Below are 12934 nucleotides of genomic sequence, written 5' to 3'. Positions count from 1 at the left end.
TTTTTTTGTATGTCTGAAAATTTATTAATTCGACGATACCCACCACAAATATCTTTTTTTGTCGATTAAATAAATTTTCATCCTTTCCACAAATATTTTTTTTTTTTATCCTCTTCTTAAGATGTACTTGAAAGTTATCTTCGTCCTCGCCTTTTTCTTTTTAATTTAAAACACAAAAAAAATGAAAGAACTTTTTTTTTCTTTTTTTTTTTTCCTTATCACAGCTTCCAAAGTAAATTTTACTTTAAAATCGTAAGAAAAATCAATCATAAAAAGAGAATGACGTTTAATGGTTCCATTAGAGGAAGTCCATAATTATGATGGGTGAGATAAGATGAAGGAGAGGGAGTTCTAGGGTCTAGGCAAAATTAGAATGAAGTTTTTCTAGATTAAGTTACTTTTTTCTTTGAAAACATTGAGAGCTTTTAGGGACTTTGAGGGTATCGATGTTAAAATGGAGACAGAGAGTCAAAATTGATCGAAGATTGTGATTCGACATCAAAATATAGCCAAAAATGTCGATTTAATTTCAATAATTGTGACTTTTTACAATTTTTTGAAACTTTTCAATTTAAAAATTCTAAAATTTGAAATTTTTCAATTTGTAAAATCGTTAAAATTACAAAATTTTTTGGATTTTAAATTAAAAATTAAAATAAGTTAAAAATTACAATTTTTGAAATTTTCTACAATATTTCAAGAGATTTTCAAGATTGATCATTTGACCAAACTGACAATTCTTAAAAGTATTGACCAAATTATGTCATTTTTGGATATATGACTACAATGTTAATTTAAGCGTCACCCAGAAGTGGCTCATACAATGCTTCCAGAATATTTTCATTTTAATCTTAAAACCCGAAAAGTTTAAAATTGATTTTCTTTTTGTGATTTCTTTTTCTAAAATATCTCATTTCATTATAAAGTCAGAGTTGCACCATTCAGATTATTGAAAAATTGTTAAGTTATTAAAGTTTACTTTATGAGGATATATGCTTAATTTTCAGTAAATATCCGAAAATATTCTCATCATCTTTTTATGTTTGATACTCAATAAAAAAAATCAAAAATTAATGAGTTTGAATTCCTTAATATTCATCATAATAATGAGGGTAAGTTTTTTAAAAATGTGAAGCACACGACGATGCCTCAAAAAAAGAACCTAAAATTATTATTTTCTTATTATTATTCATTAAATCAATTATTTTTTTCGATACTAAGAACAAGCGTAATGAATTGTGATTAATTAAAAAGGAAATAATTTTCTAGAAATTTCTTAGGATCCATCCAACTATGTCACGATAGAAATCAGCAGCCGATTGGTGCCAATGCAAAATTTTTCACTATTTAAAGGTTTGGGAAATTTTGTGTTTTTCAGTCTCCATGCGACAAAAATTTTAAATTTTTTTTAAACTATGAAAATTTCCTCACATTCTCAAATTATTTTTTTCACTTTTCAAATTTAAGTTAAATTTACATGATTTTTAATTTCTTACTTTCTTATCGATTAAGAAGGAAAATTCTTTAAATTAATTATATATTATTTTACAACGTACGAGGACCAAAAAAGAGGTTAAATATTTCATGTCCTTAAACCTGATCAGAACAGATTAGAGAATTATTAAATCTTATTAATATCATAACGTTAAATTTACATCTACTTTCACTTTTTTTTTATGCAACGTCTTAATTATCATCATTTTGTACACGAAAAATGTTTTAAAAAGTTAGTTAATTTAAAAAAGATTTTCTAATTTTTCTTTGAAAAATTTTTAGATTTTTTAAAATTTACAATCTAAGAATGATAAGAATTTTCTTTATTATAAAATAAATTACTATCATATCCTTAATTATTAGATGTCCAATGTTGATATCATGAAACTTAATTGGACAGATGATAAATTCCATGACATCAAGCATATCGACATTTATGGATTATTACTATCAGTTGAATAATTCCTTATAAATTACACTCAAGTGCAAAGGAATTTTCTAGTTTTGAAATTTCTAAATTCGATCTAAATCATGAATGATATAAATTACATCTGCATGATGAATATCCATTAAATTAATTATTTTTACAAAAATTTCATACACAAAAAAATTCTCAGAAAAGTATGTCCAATAAATTTGCTGTTGCTTTTTTCGAGATCTTCACAAATTTGTCATAAAAACCTTTTATTTTTTTTTTTGAATGTCTGAAAATTTCCTAATTTTAAATATTTTTTTTTTTGAATTTTCTGAATTTTTTTATAATAAAAAACGACGATGCTGCACATGTTCTTAGTCCACTTTTCAGTGCATTCGTCTCCTTGTCGATTTTGGTCATTCACTTTCTTTGTTTTCGGAATTTGATGCATTTTGTGCTTCAGCAGCTGCTTGCTGTTGTGCTAATTTTGCTTCAGCAGCCATACGAGCGGCGGCAGCTGCTGCCAATCGACCTGCACTTGATCTTAATTCACGCTTTCTTTCCGGAACGGCAACTTCCATATCTTCACCACTACGTGGACGTTTTGAGCGTGTACGACGAGTTGATCGTCTGTCACTTTCGTCACTTGTATTTTCCTCTTGTTGCTGTGAATCTTGTTCCTTACTGGAATCATCAGATTTCTGTGATGTATTATGCTGTTGCTTCTGTTCAGCTGGCTGTTCATCGACCTGCAATTCACCTCCCTTTGAGACTTTTGAATGTTCAATTAAGTCTTCAATGTCCATATTTGGATCATGAGCATGATGTTGTTGCTGTTGCTGTGGTGCAGGCGGTGGACGAGCTTCTTCCTGTTTTTGTTGTGGAACTGGCTCAGAAACTGACATTTTTAAATTCTCAGCACGTTCGACAGTACGTTCACTGCGTTCGACACGTTCAATTCGTTCTTCACGTTCCTTTGTTGTTGACAAGTTTGTTGGCTGTTCTCGTGCCTTTTCTGAATGATGTGACGTACGCTCAATGTTATGTTCTCTTGATGAGTCGCGTTCTGAACGATCCTTTGATGATGTTGTAGATGTACGTTCATTAGAACCGGATGGTGTTGCCAATGAGATTGTTGTCTGTGATGGCAATGATGCACCAATACTTGCAGCTGACACTGGTGTCAATGTGACCTTATCTTGTTGTTCTTGATGTCTATCTCTTGTACTTTCATTTGATCTTGTTGAACGTGGTGATGCCTTCATATCATCATGTGCATGTGAATGTGATCGCATTTCATTTGATGTCTTTGATGATGTTGGTGTCAATGAGATTGCAGCAGCTGATGATGATGTATCTTGACGCATTCTCTTTGATTCGTGCATACTTGATGCTGATGATGTTGGAATTAATGAGATATTTGGTCCAACACCTAAACTACGTGCAAGCATTTCAACTGGATTCTTACTCAATTGTTCAAATGCATCCTTCATCTCCTGTTCACGTGCTCTCTTTGAGGATGATGATGATGAACTTCCACCAACTGCTGCGGCAGTTTGTGCCATCATTTCGGCAAACAATGCTTGACTAAAGTCAGCTGGCAATGGTAATGGGATGTCCTTTGCTGAGTTCTTCGATGATGATGATGGTGAAGATGTAGACATGCCAAGACCTGGTGGCATCTTTGCTAGAGCCTGCATTGTTGCGAAATCAGTTGGGAATCCATTACGAGTCAATGATTCCAGCAACTTTCTACGATCACGTTCTAATTTCTCCATTGCCTCTTTATTGGCCTGTTGTGCTGCATTACTGCGTTTATCTTGAGAGCTTGACTGATTACTTGATCTGTTATTGCTCTGACTAATATCAAGACCTGTTGCTCTTGACAATGATTCAAGCAAATGTGTATCATGTGGCAATAATAATGATTGCAATTGTGCATCACGTGCAGCAGCTGATGACATTGAATTCATAGCACTTGAAGAGTTACGAGAACTCTTACCGCTTGGTGATGATGTCTGTTGATGTCCTGATGAGCTACTCAATGCAGCAGTTCTAGATGAAGAACTTGAGGATGTATTTGTGTTCTTATTTGATGCCTGACGTGATGATGATGTATTTGTGGTTTGTGTTGATGATCCACTCATACCAGCACCATTCAACAAATTGCATTGTTGTGCTAATTGATCATATGCAGACATTCCACCTGGCATTGAATATGGATTCAATCCACTCAAACCCAATGGAGTATACAATAGACTCGGATTTGGGAAGAAGAATGGGAATGCTGGATTATTTGCCAAACTTGCGGCAGCTTGAGCAGCAGCCTGTGATGCAGAGCTCGAAGATTGTTTGTTTGAGCTTGACGATTGTTGCTGTTGTTGTTGTGACGATGACGATTCAGTGGATTTGCGTGCCTTATTAGAACTGCTTTGATTGGTTGAAGGACTCTGAGTTGTTCCAGACGATCCTCCAAGTGACTTAGCAAGTGCCGATGGATCTAAGCTTGCAGCAGCCATAACAGCAGCCAAACTTTGTGCATCCATTCCTGCAAGTCCACCAAGGGCAGCAAGATTTCCAAACAAATTCATGTTATTCATATTATTCATATTACCCATTGATCCTAGTCCAGGCATTCCAGCAAATGGCATCATCGATGCAAGTGGATTTTTTGGATCAAAACCTCCCAAACCTGGTAAGCTTGACAATAAATTAGCATTTAATCCAGCAAGACCTTGGAAATTGGCCATATTTGCAGCAGCAGCAGCTGATGCACTTGCAGAGCTGCTTGATTGCTTCTTATTAGCTGATGATGATGATGACGATCCAGCTGCATTTTGAGATGAATTTCCATATTGATTCGAGCTTGAACTAGAACGATTCATTGACGCATTAGACGACGATTGTGTCTTTGACATGGATACGTCATTTGAATGTGATTGCTTCTCTCTCATTGATTGAGATTGTGATGAAGATGTTGATGCCGATGGCATTGTCAAACTTTCTGTCCATTTTGGATCAATCTCATACATTGGATTCTCCTTAAGCCATTGTGACAAACGTTTAAGTTGTGGAGCATTACGTCCAGTTATACGCTTGCCAGTTACTTTATGTACAACACTGACATTCTCTTCACCTGTCAAGCTATTCCAATTTATGTTTGCCATAGCATTAGCATCAGCATTTGATGAACTCGATTGGCTACTTCTTTGTCTCGAGTTATTTGATTGACTATTTGATGATGACTGATGACTTGATTGTTGTTGATGTGATTGCTGTTGTTGTGAAGATGAACGTCTTGATGACGATTGTGATTGTGATGTTGATGTGGAACTGCCAGATGCTGCAGCAGCTCTTGACAAATATTCCATATTTAATGCTTGTTCAGTTAATGCTGCAGTTTGTTCTGCCAACCATTTATTGACCTTTGCATCTTGAACACCACCAGAGCCATAACTGCCCAATTTTGAGCTTAGTTCCAATGCCTGTTTCATTTCATTAAACATTGCCTCATATGCTTTACGTTGAGGTGAATTAGCTGGAATTGACTGCAAAATCTTTTGTTGTTGTTTTAAGAATGCTTGCTGTTCAGCTTGTGCTGCTTGTAAAATCATTGCATTCATGCTGTCCTTTGACGACATTCCACTCATATTTTGTAATGCAGCAATACCTGATGTTCCAGATGCTGATTGGGATGATGATTTTGAAGAGCCTGAAATTGAATTTAAATTGTTAGCATTTTTGGAATCAACATAGACACTAAAAGAGTTCCCAATACAATACTCACTCTTGCCTGGAACACTTGTAACAGTGATTGTGAATGGCTTTTGATTGCTCTGCTGTTGTGACTGTGATGGAGCATTTGTTGGTGTAACAGAAACACTTGGTGTTACTTGTGGCTTCTTTGAGGATGAATGTGACAATCCTGGATCACCAAAAACTGATTTTTGTTCCTTGGATGCCGACAATCCCATGACAATTTCGTCCAACTTCCTTCGCTTCTTTTCTTTACTCAATGGTTCTGGTTGTTGTTGTTGTTGCTGTTGTTGCTGACTATTGTCATCCATAGCAAGATTGTTCTTCTTCATTAATTTCGACAACATGTCATTAAGTTTTCCTTTGCCAGCAGCACCAACAGCAGCTAATGCAGATGTTGGCGATGTCTGTGCATGTGGATTAGATCCTTGACCACGACTCTTGCCCATTGAGAAATCTTGAACTTCACTCATATCACCAAGTTGTGCTTGTGGTTTACGTAAAATGTCAGCAATGCGCATTTTTGGTAAGCTTGATGATAAGTCAATTGGTGTCAATGTACTGGATGTGCCAGGAATTGTAACAGTTGGCTTATATTGATTCATTGGTGTACGTGAACCTCCATGTTGATGTGCTGGCGGTGGTTGTAATGATTGTCCACCACTCGAGGAACGTCTGCCTTCTTGTTCCTCTTCATGATAGGCTGCACCTTTCTGTCCAGCATTTCCAATTGGAATTGTATTGTTCAATAAAGCATGAAGCTTAGCACGTTCAGTTTCAACATCGATAGCGATGTGACGCTTTTGGCCTTTGCCTTTACCTTTTGTGGCCATATCGACCATGCTTTGCATTTGTGATTGCAACTGATTAGACAGTTGTGACTTGCTCATCTGATGATGATCAGTTGTAATTGTAATAATATCTGGTGTGCTTGAGCTTGAACGCTTGTCAGCATTAAGACGTTTAACTGTCTCATAAAGTGGCAAGTCTAAGTCAATGCCAAGACATCCTGAATATGCTGAATATGATTTACCAACTGGCCATGTGCCTTTCTCAACACAATAAATGATGTGACTGATGCGCTTTTCAAGTGCGAATTCACGGAACCATCTGACAATCATTGATGTATCAAAGACACGTGATAATGCCTTCAAATTGTCCTTGACATCACCCTTTAATAACATTGAATCGAGTTGCTTCAATTTCATTAAAGGTTGGAAAATTTCCAAGTCTGGGAAACGAGCACGTAATTCTGCTGCATGTTTAGATGTTGATTCTGGCTCAGATGCTGGTTTTTCAGGAAGTGTGTCATCGTCGTCAATAACAACTGTGTCAATAATTTTGGGTTCGCCTTCTGGACGTTCTTGCTTGATTTCGATTGGCTTCTCTTCTGGAGTAGCTTCAACTGCTGCTTTTTCTTCATCATCAGCCTTTTCAGCAACTTTAGCTGGTGATTTTGGAGCTTCAATTTCTTCATCGACCTTTTCAGGTTCTGCTTGTTTGTCCTCCTCAATCTTTGGCTCCTCTTTTTCTTCCTCAACTTCCTTTATTTCTTCCTTTTCAGTTTCAATGATTGGAGATGATTCTTCTGGTGTTTCAACTTTTGGTGATTCATCAACTTCCATTTTTTCTTCAGTTGATTCCTTTGCTTCTTCTGTTGACTCTTCAGATTTTTCATCAACTTCCATTTTCTCATCTGCAGACTTTTCATCAGCTGATTCTGACTTTTCATCTTCTTTTGTAAGTTCTAATGGAACTTCTGGCTCAACAGTTAGTTCCTCTACATCAGCTGATTTTTCTGGTGATTTTGGTTGTTCTTCCTCAACTTTAGCTGGATCTTCAGCTGGTTTTTCAATTTCCTTTTCTTCTGAAGGTGCTTTAACTTCCTCCTTTGCCTTTTCAGGTGTTGGTGCTTCAACCTTTTCCTTTACTTCTTTTGGTTTTTCGCTAGCTTTTACTGGTGCTGGAATTTCTCCCATTGCAAATTTGAACAAATCAGCTGGATTATCAAACTTGAATGACTTGAGAATCTCTAAGCTCTTAATGTATCGCTTTTCAGCTTCAGAAAATGGAAATTCTGGATCATTAAGTATGTATTGATCTGATCTATACAATCCATATTTCAATACAGCACGAATAAGTTCACGATCATGTTTGCCTGACTCCCACCAATCTGGTGTATCCAAATTATTTTCACAGAGCTTCAAACGCTCTTCCAATTTTGGATGCTTAGCAACTTCACGAAGTTTTGAGAGCAATTCAAGACGATCGAGGATAAGTTTGGCATGATCTTCGCCAATATCATCGATAATTCCTTCTAAGCCCTTCTCTTCTTCGAGTAGCTTCTCGCCAGCTTGTCGTTTGCACATGGCAATGAATACCTTGTAATAATCACTAAGATTCTCATCAGTTTTCTTGTCAAGCTTTGCGAAGGTCTTGAATCTGGAATTAAAATTGAATTTATAAAAGCTGTAAAGATGTCAAATAAAATCCACAAATATTTACCTCGACCAATCAGGCATTGGAACTGTTGTGTGCTGTTGTAAATCAATTCCATAACCAGTTAATACACGAAGGAATTCATTCTCATCGCGACGAGTCCATCTCTTTGGAATTTGCTCAAATCGTGTTCGTTCACGTTCACGTACAACTTGTTCAATTTTTTCACGTCGTTCCATTTTCTACAAAAATTGTTTATTAAGGAATGAGAAATTATAGTTATGTTTGATATAAATGGATTGTGTTAGGAAGGAGGTTAGCTAAGAACAGAGCCCGAACAGGCAAAGAGATTGCTTTTAGGTACTGGAGTGGTGTTTCTGTAACTTGAAAGCTTGATCTTTGCTTGTTAGGGGAACTCGAAGTCTATTCAGAATAATCCTAGTCGACTTTGAGCTCCGATTAAGAATAATGAATCTAGAGCTACTTTGACATGTTCAGGTAGATCCTGAATCTAATGAACCCTCGGCAATAATAAGAAAAATATCAGAAAATCAACTTAAAATTTATCTCAAATAAAATATTCTACTATCACTAATTTAACTACAATTTACTAATAGACTCATTCAATAATTCTACTAAGCATCGCCAATTATATTTATTTTCATGTGCCAATTGAGCGCGTTTATGTCTCGAAAATTTGAAAATTTTGAATAAAAAAATGTGATTTTAATTTAGTTTAAGCTCGCGGCAGAATTAGAGGTGTAAAAAAGTATTAAAATTAAAAATTCAGGTGTGTAGGTTGAGCGGATATAATAAGCATAAAAAAAATTATGACAGGTAGAAGAGAAAAAATTAGACACGATAAAAATAAATACTAACCAAATACATCGCAAGTTTCTGTAAGTCAAGATTTGCTAATTGTGATGCATCAAGACCGCCCATGCCCAAACTAAGCAACAAACTTATGTCAGCAGCCGATGGCATTGGTGGCACTTGTGACTGTTGACCCATCTTCATATTTGTTTGTTGCTGTTGAGCAAGTGATGCAGCCATTGCAGCCGATGAATATGATGTGCTTGGTGTTGGATTATTAGCACTCATATTTCCTGAATTATTTGTTCCACTCTGTCCCGGTGGTACAATAGATTGCAACTTTATAGATTTTAATTTTTCAGGATTTTTTTAGAATTTTTTTTTTTGGGGAGAAAAAATTTATTTAAAAATTCGTTAAAATTTTGGATAAAAATTTTTTTGTGATGGATGAGGTGAAATTTTTTGTGTGTGAAACCTTAGCGGAATTCCCCTAATTTATGTGTGTCAATATTTAATGATAATCAGGCACTCACATTCATACAATATCCATTCATTATATAAACTACACAAATTCACATGTCTACATCATTAAATATAAATATCAATTTGTTGAAATTTTCATGCATTTTCAAATTAAAAAAAAATCATAATCAACCAATTATGTGTGCACAACTCTCATCAGACATTGGGTATATAATCATAAAATTTAATTATAATCATCTCTAATATTACATTACATGTGAATTCCCCTAATATGTGAAAATATGTGATCAATGGATGTACTACATGATATATATATCCTTACCTTTGCCTTCTGTTGCTGCTTTAATTCTTCCTTCTTATAGTTACGCTGATATGATGTGATGACGCGACGTAAACGCGTATTGAGATCTTGCATTGTTGGCCAAATGAGATTTGGATCTGTTTCCGATGATAAGTGAATTGTTGCATCCTCATCATCAAGACCTGGTAGAATGTCATGTTGATCATTAAATCTTGCAAATGATATAATGTTTAGTTGATTCTTACCCGATGAACTTGGTCGATCTTCGCCATCTTTTGTTGATCGAACTTCTTCATCATTTTCATCGACATCGCCATGCTTAGAATTAGTCTCGTCATCATGTCTGTAAATTTTTTTTATGGATTTTATAAAACATTAATTAAATGTGAAAATTGACTTTAAAGATTGAACTAAAAAAGTTTTTCTAAATTTTATGTATAGGATGTATATAATGATGAATAAGTAATGATATATAAAATTTATAATGAAAAAAGAATAAGCAACAAGGATATGGTGTATAGTTAAGGACTTTTTTTTTTTTCTTATCAAACTTTTGTGTTAGTACGCATGCATAAAGTAATAAAAAAAACAATGATTTGATTTAGTAACAAAAGAAAACTTTCATGCACAGCTTTCAACAGTCTTACTTACTCACTGATGAATATTTTAGTTTTTTTCTTATCCAATAAATTATTAATTGACTTAAGTTCTAATTCCTATTTACATAACATTAACAAATAACATACAGAACACATAAATGCTTAATGTCTCTTTTTTTTGATAAATTTGAATTTTCGTATCGGGAAATTAAAATAAAATTCTACAAAAAAAATTTGTTTGATTTTTCTAGTGTCAGAGAAGGACCAACTTTGATGTGTCATCAAGTTGCTCATTCATAATTATTATCACTAACATAATATTTCAAGCATGATAGACCTAACTAATAATATAATTAAAATCATAATTTATAGTTCGGTGTTGATAGAAAGGGAGGATCGTGAGGGAGGGAGGATCAACAGCTAAATTAAAATAATACTGATTAATTATGATTAAGTCTTAAAGATGGCTGTAGAACTCAGGATTAGATTCTTTAATTGCAATAAATTACAAAAATTGTCAAATTGCCAAAAATTGAAGACGACTCGAATTTTGTATGGAAAGACATAAAATTCGAGTCGATTTCAAACTTTACAAGTTAAATTTAGATTTCTAACTAGGATTTCTAATGGCTAATCCTGAATTCTAAAGCCTTGATTTTACATAATTTACTTAAGGTTGGAATTTCGGGTCTGGTGTACTTGTACTATTAAATAATTATTGACTTGGATGTAAAAATTTCAAAATTATAACAAGTATTTTCAGTCTAAAGATCCAAAGCGGATTCGTAGAGCGTGAGTCTCGAACAGACAAGAAGTATACACATGTGTATGCTTACAGAATTTGGTCAGTTATATTGATTGGGGATACTCAAGGCCATGTAATAATCTAGGCTCTAAGTTGGAGCATGGTTCTAGTAAGTATGTAAGCTTAAGAATGCTCTTTTAAGTGAGTAGTCTCACTGTCTATTAGGGAAATCGACTCGAATTTTGTCTAAAAATGTCGAAAAAATTCTAAATTCTATCACTTCCCCCAAAAGCACTAGCCAAGTAACCGATCCAAAATCTGACACTAAGCTGTCGTCAATCTGGCATGGTACCAGATTTAAATCAATCCAGCATAAGTCAAATTCTGGTCTGGAGTCGGATTTTGGATCGATTAAGAGATTTATGCTATTTGAATACTAATGAACAAAGTCATTTTGAAGAACTCAGAGGGGGATTCCATTTAGAGGTGACTCTTAAAGTCGACTTAAACAGAAAGCCTGCAGACTCTCCTGAACCCATTCAATCTACCAATTAATCTACATCCGCTATGGATCAATAGTATAATTCAATAAATAAGAGGATCTATGACTAAGGTGGAACTAAAATTTTGAACTAAAAACTTCAAATAGAATAATGACTAACTAACTAAAATCAAATAGTACAAAATATAATATAAAATAATAGTAAATAAGAAGTTATAACAGAAGTAAGAAAAAAAAAATAGAATAGAATACGTTTTTTTGAATTTGAATTTTGGTTGTTTTTTTGACTTTTTTTTTAAACAAAAACTTACTCTTTACTAATCATCGAACTATCATCAGCAACATCACCGGGACCGCAATGAGTAATAAAACACAACGTTGGATCGGCTCGAATTTGACGATACATTTCACATCCATGTTTATACGTTCCAACCAATAAACTCTTGTCACAACATTTTGGATTCCACCATGAGCATGGTAGGGCATCGGTTGTGGGTGGTGGGCGAATTGGGAGATCGCTAATATTTTTTTTGTATTTTTTCGGTTATTCACACGATTATTATTGAGGATTAAAAAATGGAAAAGAAGAAAAATTCGAAAGAAAATTTCGAATTTTTTTTTAAAATTGAAAATTTTTGTCTTAACTTTTTTTGTTTTGTCTACTAAACTACAACTACTATTCGATATATTTTTTGTTTTTTATTTTGTCATCAGTACAAATCATTTTCCAAAACCGCGGATATAAATAAAAGTATAAAGAAGCTTCTCAGTTTTTTGACTTTTTTAAATAAATTATAAAAATTTTTGTTTTTCAAAACTCAAAGAAAGTAAAAAAAAAAAAGTAAAAATTTTACTGTGTGTGATCGCCCGATTCGCCTTTTTGTCCAATTAATAAAGTCTTTTACATTTTTTGCAATTAAGAAAAATTTGTCAATCAAATTTGAGGTAAAAAAATTGCTCATTGGTGATATCAAACATTTAATTAAAAAATGTAGGAATTTAAATAAATTTGGCAAAGAAAATTAAAGGAAAAAAATTTGAAAAATGAATTTTTTTTTGTGTGCTGATGGTAAAAAAAATCTTTCAAAAACTTCAAGAATGAGAAAGTCAGACTGTGTCAAATTTTGAGGATATTTTAGTTTGTAAGCAGGTAAAAATGTGAATTTTTGGAAATCGATTGAATATTTTGGGACAATTTTACTTGTAAATGTTGAGAATCATTAGCTTTGATGTTCAAAATTAAGAAAGGTTGTCTATTGGACATCCCAAAAAAGCATTAATGTGTATGAAGCAATATTGATAAGGATTTTAAAAATTGTATTTATGTTGAATATGATTTTTGATTAATTTCTGTTTAAGAGTGTATCGATGAGGATCTATGAGCCTG

The 12934-nt window shown here is 33.7% G+C and overlaps 1 protein-coding gene across 8 annotated transcripts in view; it reads right to left on the bottom strand.

Annotated features, from left to right (window-relative positions):
* Positions 1–146: 146 nt before the first annotated feature.
* The window catches only part of kis (chromodomain helicase DNA binding protein kismet), a 53135-nt gene continuing 40347 nt past the window's right edge, over positions 147–12934 (bottom strand). For 3 of the 8 annotated variants that reach the window (XM_070650710.1, XM_070650713.1, XM_070650711.1), the window contains 6 exons: positions 11859–12065; positions 9723–10044; positions 8984–9256; positions 8171–8346; positions 5697–8107; positions 147–5621 (listed from right to left, as the gene is read on the bottom strand). In XM_070650710.1, coding sequence (XP_070506811.1) covers positions 2326–5621; positions 5697–8107; positions 8171–8346; positions 8984–9256; positions 9723–10044; positions 11859–12065 — 6685 coding nt within the window. In that variant the 3' untranslated portion in view covers positions 147–2325. The remainder of the gene's footprint in view (positions 5622–5696; positions 8108–8170; positions 8347–8983; positions 9257–9722; positions 10045–11858; positions 12066–12934) is intronic. The other 5 variants (XM_070650712.1, XM_070650714.1, XM_070650716.1 and 2 more) reach the window with 4 other exon arrangements.

This window comes from Chironomus tepperi, unplaced genomic scaffold (assembly GCF_022539635.2).
Source record: "Chironomus tepperi strain 1889 unplaced genomic scaffold, CSIRO-AGI_Ctep_v1 contig_445, whole genome shotgun sequence".
Lineage (NCBI taxonomy): Eukaryota > Metazoa > Arthropoda > Insecta > Diptera > Chironomidae > Chironomus > Chironomus tepperi.
The sequence above is the reverse complement of the archived record's forward strand: the minus strand, read 5'-3'. Positions and strand labels throughout refer to the sequence as shown.